Source organism: Amblyraja radiata, chromosome 4 (genome assembly GCF_010909765.2).
Source record: "Amblyraja radiata isolate CabotCenter1 chromosome 4, sAmbRad1.1.pri, whole genome shotgun sequence".
Taxonomy (NCBI): Eukaryota; Metazoa; Chordata; class Chondrichthyes; order Rajiformes; family Rajidae; genus Amblyraja; species Amblyraja radiata.
Genome location: NC_045959.1, coordinates 98,606,180 through 98,621,480, shown reverse-complemented (window position 1 = coordinate 98,621,480; position 15,301 = coordinate 98,606,180). Strand labels below are relative to the sequence as shown.

Here is a 15,301-nt window from a genome sequence, read left to right as displayed (position 1 = left end):
AGACTTACCGGTAACTAAAGTTTCAAACCAACAAAGTGCACAGCATGCCCACAGGGCCTACTGTCAGATACTTCTCACACCTTATGCTTACCACAGGACTTTACTCAGGAAAAGATATACAACTGACAGCAAAAATAATTACCACCTCTCTTGAAGGTTGCTTTCAGAATCCTTTAGTTTTGTCCTCAGATGTCTAATGGTAACTTCCTTTTGCTGCAGTGGGGTCAAGTACTGCTCCGGGTTAGGAGGCTTAATGCCATGATTATCACTGCAAGAGGTGTATTTACCAGACCGCCTGCAAAATGCAGATAATGAGAGTAAAAGGAAAGAGAATGAGTTATTGAAGTTCAGGTGAACAAAACAACTTAAAGGGCCTGTCCCACTTGGCGATTTTTTCGGCGTCATATCAGTGTCGCCAAAAGATTTTGAACATTTCAAAATCCAGCGGCGACAAAATAAATGTTGCGACGCTTGAAAAAACACCGCGCGTCATTAGTCATCACGCCGCGTCACGGCCGCATCACGCCGCGAATGTTTCGGTGACCTGATACGTCAGTCAATGATGCCGGCAGTCGCCGAAAAAATCGCCAAGTGGGACAGGCCCTTTAGGGATTCAAAAGAAGTCGCACCATCAGTGAACCACACAACAGAAATTACCAACTTTAAAGAGTCCTCATATTCCCTTTTTCATGTCCATTTGTACAATTTGTGTGATTGCCAGCGACATTAGAGTAAATTTTGAATTTTGTATTAGAATTTGAAACATAATTTAAATTTATTAATTGTGGCCTGCCATTCATGGTTGATCGCCAATCCTGTATATATGTTGAACAAAGTGTTAATATACGTGTTCATATGTCGAGGTTAGTATTCTGTCTGAGCCAAATATTCCGATTGGATTTAATCCAAGTAAAACTTCCCATTCGGTGTTTTATTCACCCAGAAGTTGAGCCTATTCAATTTTTGAGTGTTCAACAATTTTCTCTGAAATTGACAGTGAAAAGAGAGAAAAAGGAAAAAGAGAATAAAATGACTGTAAAGACGTCTCCATGCACAGCTATTTGAAAAAGACACATCACAGGTTTATGTCATGACTGCACAAGTGGAACAACATAGCACATAAATAAACAGTTCCAGTTATGTTCATGGAATGATCTGAAGTGACATTCACAAACAACTAGGTTCCTCATTAGTGGCCTCATCTTGCATTACTTTATTCCAGACTCCTTAGTTAATTTTATATCTTTGCATCAATCCATAACTGCATGAATAAAATACCATCATATATTCTGCTCTATAATCATTGCATCAATAGCATTTCATCACTGTATCATAGGCTGCCTTTTTGAAGCATAAACATTATTGTTTGATAAAGGTGTAAAAAAAATGAAAATGTATTATTGAAGGACAGTGGTTTGTCGTTCTTCATTGAAGACTTTTAGTCGTTGATGCTTAATGAACCAACACCAGCTTCTATCTGGAAAGAAGAGAACGGGGAAGGAAATATCCGTACACATTAGGCAATAATATTCTGTAACAATTGTCCCATATCAGTAACAAAAAGATATTTTAATTATTCTTCTGGCTCCATTCTCCATAAACTTTAGCTCACACAAAACAATGCAATCTGTGTTCTAACCCATGCCAATTCTCACTTACCTGTGCACATATGCCAACATTGGCTTCTGACCACCAAGCTGTCAGGTTTGGATGTTTAAATCCTTCCTTGGCCTTGGTTCGCCCTAATTTTGTTTTCTTCTACACACTAAGATCCTCCCGACATCTCTGCTGAATTCCAATTCTGGCATCTTGGCTGATCTCCACTTGGCCCCATCACAGAGCAGCCTTTCTTTTTGCCTTTTCCATTGTTTAAGACTCCATTCAAAACTTACCACTTCCACCATGATTTTAGGAATGTGTCTGTATGGTTTCCTACATTATGATCCTGCAGGCAAGTGCATAGCTTGACCCAACATTTCCGGTGCTACAGCAGACATGATAGATTGTGCTATGATAGAAAAGAATTGGGAAGGAAGGAATCATAGACACAGATTTACACAGCAGCATACCCGAGTTCTGCCTTTCAATCCCTTTGGCCAACATGCTAGCCTAGACATTAAATTCTATCCTTTTTTTGGCCTGCAATAGAACATTAAAAATTTGGATGAAAATTCATCTATAATAAGACTACAAGTTTGCACTCACAAACAGAAACATATTAAAAATGGATGTACAAGTTTCCCAATGGGGCCATACTAAAGGGCAGTGAAGGCTGCAACCACCAACCTATCTGAATAGAAAATGTGATTTAGCAATGGTTGGGTATGCTCATGGACTGTGCAACACTGTGATTACTATATTCCTTTTACATGATCAAGAATGAGCAGTCTCATTACTGACTGTGCTCCTACTGCACCATAATGGACTAACAGATGTAACTACTCAGTGTTTGCAAGCTATCTGGGAAGGCCAACTGTTTACCACTCGCTAGAAGAGGTGGACGTGAAGCCCACAGAGTGCCGTTGCACCTGACATGCCCCACAGCATCACCTCAGAGACTGGCAGACCAAAGGATGAATGGATTAGATTAGATGTGTGAAACACCTGAAACAAAACAATAACAGGCACTAGTATAACGGAAGTCTGACATGGGGAAAATAGATGGTGTGGGGGCGTGTCAGTTGGTTCTTGCCATTCGTAATGCCCCGGGAATTCAGAAGTGGATCATGTCCGATGCACATGATCCGATGGTTAGTGAGCTATTGGATCTGCCCCACCGAAAGCAAGAGATGACGACTAATAATGGGGAACTTCTCCAAGTTCGCAGAGAAGGCTGCGAAAAGCTCGTATGGAAGTCACGGTCACTTCTTTGCTGGGTATCAACAGTGAGCTCATCAGAGTGGCCAATGCTACAGGGGATTCACAGAGAGGGGTCACAGAAGGTCTTCCAGCTTCCGTGTTGTTTCAGGCTGATCTATCAAGAGGTTTGGTCTCTGCTACACAGGAGCAACTAGGACATGAAAAGTAACAGCAACCAGACAACAGGGAACAGGTTCACACATACGAAACAGATTCCACTGGTGAGTAGATGACTGTCCTCACTGAAGGACGAGATGCCACATGTGAAGAGTCAGTTTCTATCATTGGACATAGGATGAACTCCACAAGCAGCTCTCTCATAAACAGGAGTTAAATATGTGAACAGATTAAAGAAAGATGTAAAAGCAACTGAATTTTCATCGTGCGTAAATTCAACCTCCCCATTATTGGCTGGGACATACTCAGTACAAAGGGCTTGGTCGAGGCAGAATGTGATAGGTCTATCTAAGATGATTTCTAGAGAGAGTATGTGGATAGTCTAAGTAGAGACGGGACCATGCTGGATCTTGTTTTGGAAAACTAGCCTGGCCAGGCAATTTGCATTTCAGTGAGAGTATTTTGGCATTAATTATGACAATTCCCTATGTTTTAAGTTCGTTACGATATAGAAAAAACTGGATCTTGGGGGAAAGTACTAAACTGGGGAGGACAAATTACAGTATTAAATGATTTTGGAAGTAAATGGCCTAATTTGGGACAGTGAGCATGGCTTTGTGAGGGACAGGTCATATTTTACTAACTTCATTCAGTTCGTAGAGGAGCTGATGAGGGCGATTGTTGATGGTGGAGCAGCAGATGCTGCCTTACATGGGGAAGGGTCCCGACCAAAAATGGCACATCCATTTTCTCCAGAGATGCTGCCTGACCCACTGAATTACACCAGCATTTTGTGCCTAACTTTAGTCAGGCTTTTGACAAGATCCCTCATGGTAAGCTGACGCAGAAGATTAAGATGCGTGAGATCCACGATGACTTGGTAATTTGGATTCAAATCTGGTTTACCCAAAGAAGACAGAGGGTAGTGGTGGACGGGTGTTCTTCTGCCTGAAGGTCTGTGGTCAGTGATTTTCACAAACCTCCGTTGTTTTTGTGATATATAAATGACTTGGATGAAAACATAGATGGGCTGGTTAGTAAGTTTGCAGACAATGCAAACATTGGTTTTGCCGGCAGTGAAGAATGTCAAAGGAGACACCGGGATACTGATCAATTATACAGTGGCTATAAATGGAGAAGTGGCAGATGAAATTTAAGGGGAAAGTACACAGTTAATGGCAGAATCTTTAACAGCATTTATGTAGGGGTTCCCAACCTTTTTCGTCCCGTTTACCCCTGGCAACTTTAATAGCACATAACAATGTTATTTCACTTATTTATGAACAACTAATGATGAACAGATTTACCAGAACCAAACACAGTCAGTCAATAAGAAAAAATATGTACAAATCCAGAATCAACAAATTTAACCCCTGGGTAGGCAAAACTTACCCCCTGGGGGTAAATTTACCCCAGGTTGAGAACCTTTGCTCTGGGGTTTTCAGTGATGGATGGTACCTTTGGAGATGCTGGATATCTAAAATGGCTAATCAGAGATAGAACTGCATTCATAAAAGGAGGTGAACTGATTATCAAAATTATATATATTTGTCATTTGTCTTTAGTTCGTGAATTGTTTTGAACCCTGAAGAGTAATTTACTAAGTGGCCCTTGTTGTTTATGTTATAAATATCATGATCATCATAACCTGGCAATTCAGTGCACAATTTTAAACCAAAATAATTAAATGTCATCATTTATGAGCTTTGGCAAGTCTAATATCGTCGGCTTTTTCCTTCATCAGATATTACTCAGACTTTTATTTAATTTCAAAATCATCATGTTACTAAACAATTCGGAATGATTTAAAAGTTTAAAAAATGTGGAGATGTGGGCCTTGATATCTCTACCAGATGAAAGTCACTGTTCCGCTTGCTATTATCTCATATTTCATATCTTGCTCCAATTGTTCATCCACTTACTTGAATGACGCCTTAACTCTGCTAATGGCAGCACTTTGCTTGATATACACCGGACATATATTGTAATCTTTCTTTTCAATCTCCAAGTAATAATTTTAAACTAGTGACACTTAATTATTACGCTGGTTTTTAGCAGAGCACAGCAGTGCAGACACTAGTTACACACTTGCCATTTTTCAACGATGAACTGGAATGGACTATTCACCCATATTGACAAAAATATGAAGGAAAATACAATAGGAAAATATTCAGATCAAATAAAGAAGCCAATTTCCCACCTGAACAGACATGGGCTCAAATGGATTACTTTGTTAAACATGCTTGCTCACCAAATTTTGTGCTGATTGAGATTTGTAGGTTAATTGATTTGGTATAAGTGTAAATTGTCCCTAGTGTGTGTAGGATAGTGTTAATGTGCAGGGATCACTCGTCTCTGCGGATTCGGTGGGCCGAAGGTACAGTTTCCGTGCTGTTTCAGTGAATACGGTGCATCCTTTGGTTTGTGACTCCCACTAATCCAGTGGTCATGTTGAATTCAACATGTACGTTGGCCAGTGAATATAATTTGTGTTGCAGATGCTGTTTAAATATTGGTGAAGAGTACTGGTCATTGTGGAAATTGCAGATAGTGAAGGAGGATGTCAAAAGATACAAAAAGGATATGGATCAGTTGGAAACTCAAGGGAAATGGCAGATGGAGTTAAATCCAGACATGTGTGAGGTGGTGTACTTTGGCAGTCCACTGCAAGAGGAAAGTATGTGGTAAATGGCAGGATCTGTCCCAGATTTACCCATCCCCCCCCCCTTATCTGACACCCTCTTGTATTCCTTTTCATCTCTAGCCCTTGTCACTTATTCCACCCATCTCCCTCACCTGTATCCACCTATCACTTGCCAGGCTTGGTCCAGCTCCTCACCTCTCTTTTCCAGAATCCTCCCCTCACCTGCAATCAGTCTGAAGAAGGGTCCTGACAAGAAACCACACCTATCCATTACTTCTGAAAATTCTGCGTGACAGGCTGGGTTACTCCAGCTTTTTGAGTTTTGCTCAAGATTTGCAGTTCCTTGTATATTCTTCGGAACTCTGATGTACAAGGGATTTAAGTTTTAGTTTTAGGGATACAGCATGGAAACAGGCCCACCGAGCCCACGTCGACCAGCGATCCCCATACACTAGTTCCATCCTACATTTTAGGATCACTTTACAGAAGCCAATTAACCCACACACCCGCATGTCTTTGGAATGCTGGAGGAAACCGGAGCACCTGGAGAAAACCCACAAGGTCGCAATGAGAATGTGCAAACTCCATACAGACTGTAGCTGTAGTCAGGATCGAACCCAGGTATCTGACACTGTAAGACAGCAGCTCTACCGCTGCACCACTGTGCCGCCCTTGGGATGCAAGTGACAATACAAGTGGATAGGATGGTGCACGGTACTGCTTGCCCTCATGGGCTGGGTAATTGAGTATAAACGTTGGCAAGTCTTGTTGCAGCGTTGATTGGGCTGCATTTAGAGAATTGTGTGTAGTCTTGGTCACTGCATTACAGGACGGATGTGGAGATTTTGGAGAGGGTATACAACATGTTCATCAGGATGTTGCCTGGATTGGAGGGTATTAACATTAAAGGAGAAGTTGGACAAACTTGGACTTTTGTTTTGCTGGAGCATAGAATCTGAAGAGTGACCCAATAAAAGTATTTAAAATTATAAGTTACATAGATCGAGCCTTTCCCCCCCAGAGGACACAGGCTTAAGGTGAAAGGGGGAAATGATGTGATATTTCCGAGGAATTTTTTTTTTGAGTGGTTGGTGCATGGAACTCTCTGCCAGGGGAAGTGGTGGAAGCAAATATAATCGGCATGCTTATGCAGCATTTTGGCAGATACGTGAACAGGCAGGCAATACAGGGATATGGACATTGTGCAGTCAGATGGGATTAGTTTGGATTGGCATCATGGTCAGTGCAGACATTGTGGGCCAAAGAGCCTGTTGCTGAATTTCTAAATATCATGGACAAGTCCTCAAAATCAGAACATTAGAACGATAGAAAGGCATAGATAGAGTGGATGTGGAAAGGTTGTTTCCACTGGTGGGAGAGTCTAGGACCAGAGATAGCCTCAACATTAAAGAGCGCTCTTTGAAAAATGAGGTGAGGAGGAACTTCTTTAGTCAGAGGGTGGTTAATCTGTGGAACTCTATGGAACTCATTGCCAACAGAGGCCAAGTCAGTGCATACATTTAAGGCAGAGATAAACAAATTCTTGATTAGATCGGGTATCAAAAAGCAGAGTAGAATCGATGGGCCGAATGGCCTAATTCTACTCCTATAACTTGTGAAAAGCAAGAAAAGCATTCAATTTAAAAGTAGTTACCCAAGTGTTCTTTAAAATTGAATATCCCTTAAAATGCCAGAACTACTGCTGTGCTAGAAGAATGCCAACAATGATTCAATATAAGATATACATTCCCAATATAAATGTAATTAAAATCAAGCCCACAATGTTGCCACATTTGAACGTTTCCAGGCATCATTCAAACATATTTTAGTCTTTCCAAAACGTTCGCTACAGCCAATGTTGCACTTATCCTCCCACTCCAAAGTGAAGTTACTCACATTATTGAACACAGGCACATATCATATGTTTTAAAACTTGATTGAGAAAAAGAGCAGCAGTGTGTTTGCAGGAACTCCAGTGCACAAAATGAATAACAGGAGCTTGGTGTTAGGTAATCCAATTCATTCTGTACGCACACAGCCTCTTAAGAAGGTACAAGATGTGTTGAAAGTATTTTGCTTCCTTGTCACGTAATAAACTTGGCTGAAGGAGCCCAGAGTAGAAATGGGAGGATTAAAACCGAAAAATTCATGAGAATTAAAATGCATGCAAAACATCCGATACTGAACAGTCAAAATGAAGATCAAGTCTGCAGAGTCCTAAATGAATGGGTGTTGTTACGGGGTGGATCACAGCAAATCATGTGTGATGTCATTTTGCACTATACATAGAGCACACAGTGGGGAATAGGAAATATTCCGACATCGCAGTAAAAGCCAACAGTTGGAAGTTCAACACAGAATCACGAGCTAAATCATCAGGGATTAGCTGACTTTTCAGCAAATATGCACGGAAAGTACTGTTTCTTCCTCCTGGCAATTTAATTAAAATCAGCTGTAACCAGAGCAGAAACTGGTGTTTGACAAGAACGCTAAAGGCTGCCCAAAAAAGTGCCACGATGAACCACTGAAGCAATTCCTTCCAGAAAACAATTAGGCTGCCTTCATCACAGTATCCACTTTCAAAATAACCCATTCGTCTTCATCATTTGTGGTTCATGATGCACTTTTAAGTTGAAAATCTTTAAACAAAATTATACGTACGCAATAGCTCACCTGAAATCTGTACTTCTCTTTCACATTTCTGCCAAATACCTGTTGTTAGAAACATAGAAAATAGGTGCAGGAGTAGGCCATCCGGCCCTTCGAGCCTGCACCGCCATTCAATATGATCATGGCTGATCATCCAACTCAGTATCCTGTACCTGCCTTCTCTCCATACCCCCTGATCCCATTAGCCACAAGGGCCACATCTAACTCCCTCTTAAATATAGCCAATGAACTGGCCTCAACTACCTTCTGTGGCAGAGAATTCCAGATCAGAGTAGAGTTACTCTCTTGATCAGAGAGAGTTACTGTATTAATTCTTGATGATACCAAGCCAGAAATGTAATCCGTTTTATGATGTTAGTTTAAAAAAATTATTCCTTGCTCTTTATATTCTCCAATCACGCAGCACCCAGATATTTGCTTTTACAACCTCAGACCAAAATTTTATCTGTGTACAGTTTTTGTTGACTTTTTTTGGAAACCATTTTTATTCTAAGGAGGCATTGATGCTGGATTGGAGTAACTAATGTTTTCAGTGCAGGGCAAGATCCAAGATCACCATCGTGTCATGGGCTCAGCACTGTATCGCAGCATCATCATTCAATATTATTTTTTAAATTTTCATACAAGCAACAAAGTATTAAAATCAAACAGATATTATGTTCCATTTCCACCCTGGGCACCATGAATTGGAAGGACAACTTGAATAGAGACAAGCAACCGCCGACCAGTGATCCTCACAGACTAACACTATCCAACACATTAGGGACAATTTACAAGTTTCACCGAAGCCAATTAACCGACAAACCTGTACGTCTTTGGTGCGTGGGAGGAAACCGGAACACCTGGAGAAAACCTACGCAGGTCACGGGGAGAACATACAAACTCCGTACGGACATCCCCCATGGTCAGGATCAAACCCGGATCTGTGGCGCTGCAAGGCAGCAACTCAACTGCTGCAACACCGTGCTGCCCTATGAGAGAACTATGAGAGTTCATTTTACACAGGGTGGAAATGTCCTTTATCCAACAAAGAGAGAAGCATCTGTTCATCACCACCAAACTGGAATTAATTCCTGACATGAAGGCTTCACATCAGTCCCACTGCACAGCTTGATCTTTTCCTGCACATGTTATATAGTAATTGTAAAATGCTCTGTAATATTCATTCCTCTAAAAATTTACTGGATGTCTCAAGTAATATTGTTCTTTCCTATTTGTTGTTTTATATTTATATCAATTAAACCATTAGCAATTTCAGCTCGACTGTTCAACAGTACTTATATTGACGTTAAATGTCAGAAGTACTATAATTTGAAAAAGTACTTATGTCGAATGCAAAATAATTCAAGCTCATTTCAAGACAAGAGCAAGTATGGTTAATTGGAGAAGTCTATCATGGAGACAAGAGATTGCGATGCTGGGATCTGGAACAAAAGGGAAACAAAAAAGTTGGAGGAACTCAGCAAGTTGAGCAGCATCTGTGAGGCAATAGGAAGGTCAACCAAGTTTCAGGTTGGGACTCCACATCAGGGCAGAGTGTACAGGGAAGATAGTCGGTGTAAAGAAGTGAGAGGGAGGGTGAGACAGTGGCTGGTAAATGATAAGATGCAGCCAGGTTTTGAGGAGAATGATGAGCAAATGCACAGATGGGGGAGGGGAGGGGGAAATGAAGAAACATAGATTGCAAGGTGATATGTGGAACCAGATACAAGTCCTTCCCAGGTTATGAATGCCCGACTTAAGGGCAGCAGGCAGATACGAGCGAGCATTTGGATGAGCAGCAGGACGGATGGGAATGGAATGGCGGATGGTGCGGGAGGCTGCAGGTATTGACTGGAGGGTCGGGGGAACTTCTACATGCCTGCTCTCCGCCACCTCCCCGAGCCATGACAATCAGGGGGCTGGGAAACGCTGAGCAGACACGCTCACTCGATAGGTTGGGCAGCCACTCTTCTCGCACTGTCCCATCAAATCTGGTTCAGTTCATTTAACACCAGTCTGCGTGCTGGACGATTCTCAGTAAATGAAATGTTCCCGTAACCGGAGGATTGCTAGTAATAGGAGGGATGGGACGATGGAACCTTCATTTAGTCTGCACAGACACTCTGTCCCGGAATAACCCGGTGGCAATATTTTGCCATTCAGAGCACTGCCATTCTACTTCAGAACAGCATTCCTGTTATTATCGCTCTCTGTTTGCATCTTTGCTGATACAGCTGCAGACAAATGGCAAAACAATTTTAAAATAATAGTTTATCGAGTATTATCAAGTATTGTTTATGGCTAATTATCGAGGTTGCAGAGTTTTCAATCATCTGTTGACCTTTATCCTACATGAATGGTTTTTATTAATTCTGAGAAAGCCATCTGCCCAGTAGGAACATACTTTATATTAGCAGTGCAAATACACAGAGATCTTAGGCATCTTTATTTATTCACTGGTTCACTCAGACTTGAAAGGCACAAAGAAGAGGAATGCCTTTACCGTGCCCCAAAAATACATCCCATGACCCTTATTGCCCCACCGATACCTCCACGATCACTCTCCCCCTGGACCTATCCGATTGACCGGCCCAGCAGAATTCAGAAAAGAAACAACCAAGAATGCCTTTTCATTCTATAACCTTCAATTACAACAATGTTATTGTGCTAAAGCAATAACCTTTCCTGACCTGAAACGTCACCGATGCATGTTCTCCAGAGATGCTACCTGACTCGCTGAGTTACTCCAGCATTTAGACATAGACATAGAAAATAGGTGCAGGAAGAGGCCATTCGGCCCCTCAAGCCAGCACCGCCATTCATTGTGATCATGGCTGATCATCCCCTATCAATAACCCGTGCCTGCCTTCTCCCCATATCCCTTGACTCCACTTAGCCCCTAGAGCTCTATCTAACTCTCTCTTAAATCCATCCAATGACTTGGCCTCCACTGCCCTCTGTGGCAGGGAATTCCATAAATTCACAACTCTCTGGGTGAAAAAGTTTTTTCTCACCTCAGTCTTAAATGACCTCCCCTTTATTCTAAGGCTGTGGCCCCTGGTTCTGGACTTGCTCAACATTGGGAACATTTTTCCAGCATCTAGCTTGTCCAGTCCTTTTATAATTTTATATGTTTCTATAAGAGCCCCCTCATCCTTCTAAACTCCAGTGAATACAAGCCTAGTCTTTTCAATCTTTCCTCATATGACAGTCCCGCCATCCCAGGGATCAATCTCGTGAACCTACGCTGCACTGCCTCAATCCCAAGGATATCCTTCCTCAAATTAGGAGACCAAAACTGTACACAATACTCCAGATGTGGTCTCACCAGAGCCCTATACAACTGCAGAAGAACCTCTTTACTCCTATACTCAAATCCTCTTGTTATGAAGGCCAACATTCCATCAGCTTTCTTCACTGCCTGCTGTACCTGTAAGCCAACTTTCAGTGACCGATGTACAAGGACGCCTAGGTCTCGCTGCACCTCCCCCTTACCTAACCTAACCCCATTGAGATAATAATTTTGTACCTTCTTTTGTAAACTAGCATCTGCAGTTCCTTGTTTGTACACCTCTCTATATTTTTTAGTATCCTTGTAATACCATAATAATTCTCAAATAGCCCCGGACATCCTTCCTAGTACGGAGACCCAAACTTTTATGTTTTAAGTATTGTTGGAAGAGCATAAATGATTTGTTTTAAAACATTGACGTCTGTTTTCTGATCAAGTTAGTAATGGCACATTATTCATTTACTTTATGCGTAAAGATGTAACATCATTAGGAGTGGAAGAGTTAATAGAATTGTACTTAATTTTATAGTATGACCACATTTTAGACCAGCACCATGAAAACTGGTTAGGGCTTTTCTCCCCCAATATTCTCCCTCGAAATATTAAAATTTAAATATGCTCATCAAAATGCAACATGGCAAGTAGAAACATATAAATTTTGAACTTTTGACCAGCAACATGAACAGGTAGTACTTTGGACAATTCTCACCATGTTTCTTTGCTATACCTGATAGTTGGGCTGCTGTCACTGCCTTTGTATGAACCGGAGTTACTGCTGCTGCTACGAGATGATGCACCATAGACATCACGGATGTTGGCTGTACTTTTGCACACCGCGGAGACTGGATCTTTATCCCGCGTAAGGGTTGGGCTCCCCGACTGTTTGTGTCCACTGGAAGTGCTGCTTCTTCCATGTACGCCACGGCTGGCATTGTAAGAAACATTTAGACATAAAGAACATATTTTGGCACCCATATGATGATGCATGCCACATAGTCATAAAATATCCTCTCTCAAAAAGTAAGCTTTCCAAAGTCAAACATTTTTGTACTTTACTACAGGTTAAAATGTGTATGGATTTATTAAAATAAAAGATTAATGCATTTATATTTACTTTAAAACCTGCATGATTCGTTTAGGACTTGAGAAAAAGGTTACCACAACACAAACACATTTCCTAGGAACCAGGAAACATTTCTGGATAGTGGATAGAGCAAATAACATTGTCACCATACCCTCTTGACAAAATGCAGGGAGCTTGTGAAATCTGTCTCCTAGCAAATTTAAGCAATTTGATTTGCACGGGTGTCAGGAGAATAGGCTTAGGAAGGAATGATAGATCAGCCATGATTGAATGGCGGAGTAGATTTGATGGGCCAAATGGCCTAATTCAGTTCCTATCACATGAAGCATTTTCCAAGTTGACAAGGAGCTAGGTTTGTAAATAATACCCAGGCTGGAATTGCTTTAAAGGGGAAAATTCCACATCTTAAAGACATTAAAATAGTCAGCATTTAAAAGCTATTCTCTGGGGGGAAAATAAAGTCTCCTACATAATTTCAAGACAAAATCTAGTTTCATAAAATATCTGTTATCATTCAATTTTGCTTGTTAATTAAAATGACTGTTGTGCTAATAATGCATATCAGATCCCTTAAAATCTATGAAGAGAAATAGACAAAGCAATATTTCAGATGCAGACCTTCACTTAAATACTGGACAAAGTCAATACTCAAATCGTTAATCTCAGTCTTTATGATCCTACTGTTTGGGTTATGTTTGAGAATAGAGCGGCTGGACTTGTACACTCTGGAGTTTAGAAGGATGAGAGGATATCTCATTGAAACATATAAGATTGCTAATGTCCCTGTCCCACTTAGGAAACCTGAACGGAAACCTCTGGAGACCTTGCGCCCCACCCAAGGTTTCCGTGCAGTTCCCGGAGGTTGCAGGTGGTTGCTGAAGGTTGCAGGTAGTGGAAGCAGGTAGGGAGACCGACAAAAACCTCCGGGAACCGCACGGAAACCTTGGGTGGGGCGCAAAGTCTCCAGAGGTTTCCGTTCAGGTTTCCTAAGTGGGACAGGGGCATAAGGGTTTGGACACGCTAGAGGCAGGAAACATGTTCCCGATGTTGGGGGAGTCCAGAACCAGGGGCCACAGTTTAAGAATAAGGGGTAAGCCATTTAGAACGGAGACGAGGAAACACTTTTTCTCACAGAGAGTTGTGAGTCTGTGGAATTCTCTGCCTCAGAGGGCAGTGGAGGCAGGTTCTCTGGATACTTTCAAGAGAGAGCTAGATAGAGCTCTTAAAAATAGCGGAGTCAGGGGATATGGGGAGAAGGCAGGAACGGGGTACTGATTGGGGATGATCAGCCATGATCACATTGAATGGCGGTGCTGGCTCGAAGGGCTGAATGGCCTACTCCTGCACCTATTGTCTATTGTCATATACCAGTTAATTGATAATAATCTCAAAGTACAACTTCAGTGACAAAAATAGGAAAGGTGTTACATAGGCTATATTTGCATTATATGGTTACCAGAGGGAATGCTCTTATAGCTGCATCTGGGTGGATCATCTTCCAGGCGGCCTCAGCCACCTACAGCAGGGAAACCCTAATAGGCTGGGCGCATTGATGATCATTCAGACAATTCCCATAACAAATGAACAAATTAACAGACAGTTCACTTGTGCTGCCACTTTAAGCTGGCATTGCAAGGTGGGTTTCAGAGGAACATTCAATGGCCAATATAATGTACACCTCCAAATGGAACTAAAATGGTGGATAGATAACATCTGGCCTTGTTCCTATCCAAGCATTGTCAGTAACTTTTCCATGGTACTACAAACTGATGCCAGTGCACTTGGGTGCGGAGCCACCAATACCATACCACCGTGGTAGCATACATTAACCACAGGGTGGAAACAAATCGACATCATGTGACAATCTGGCTATACAAATTGGTAATGGTGTATCCAGAGAGATATTTGGATATCAACCACTTACCTACCAGGAAGACTAAATTCAGTGGCAGACACCAGGTCACGCAAATTTAATGAAAACACCAAATGGATGTTGAATAAAATAGTATTTGCTGATATCACAGCAAAATATGGAACACCAGATATCGATTTATTCGCATCCAGACTTAACCACCAGTTATCAAGTTATGTTACACAGGAACCAGAACCTGGGGCAGCGACGACAGATGCATTTTCGCTGCATTGGGGGGGGGGGGGGGGGGGGGGATTGTTTATTTACGCATTCCCTCCTTTCCTGCCTCATCAGTCGGGTATTAAGGAAATACAACAAGACTCTGCATCTGGTATTGGTAGTACCCGATTGGCCTACTCAACCATGGTTCCCAGTGGTATCAAACATGGAATCAGAGACATGAACATCCCATCTGTTCTGGAATATCTGGCAGGCCTCCACTATGATGAGGGGCTCAGTTACAGTGCCATCAACTGCGCCAGAAGTGCCCTATCGACTTACCTATGGCAGGGGACAGACCATTACACTGTTGGGACTCACCCACTGGTACAAAACCTATGAGGGGAACCAGATACTCCCAAATATGGGATGTGAGAATAACCCTGAAGATGCTCAGGAATTGGTCTCCAGCAACAGTTCTGTCCCTACACAGACTGACATTAAAACAGTCATGCTAATGGTATTGGTCACGGCACAGAGGATACAGTCACTGCAAAAATTAGACTGGACAACATGACTTTC

At 41.9% G+C, this 15,301-nt stretch overlaps 1 protein-coding gene across 5 annotated transcripts in view; it reads right to left on the bottom strand.

Moving 5' to 3' along the window:
• The window catches only part of sybu (syntabulin), an 83,155-nt gene that overhangs the window by 12,373 nt on the left and 55,481 nt on the right, over window positions 1-15,301 (bottom strand). For 4 of the 5 annotated variants that reach the window (XM_033020032.1, XM_033020033.1, XM_033020034.1 and 1 more), the window contains 2 exons: window positions 12,292-12,489; window positions 143-295 (listed from right to left, as the gene is read on the bottom strand). In XM_033020032.1, the coding sequence (XP_032875923.1) occupies window positions 143-295; window positions 12,292-12,489 (351 nt within the window). The remainder of the gene's footprint in view (window positions 1-142; window positions 296-12,291; window positions 12,490-15,301) is intronic. The other variant, XM_033020035.1, reaches the window with a different exon arrangement.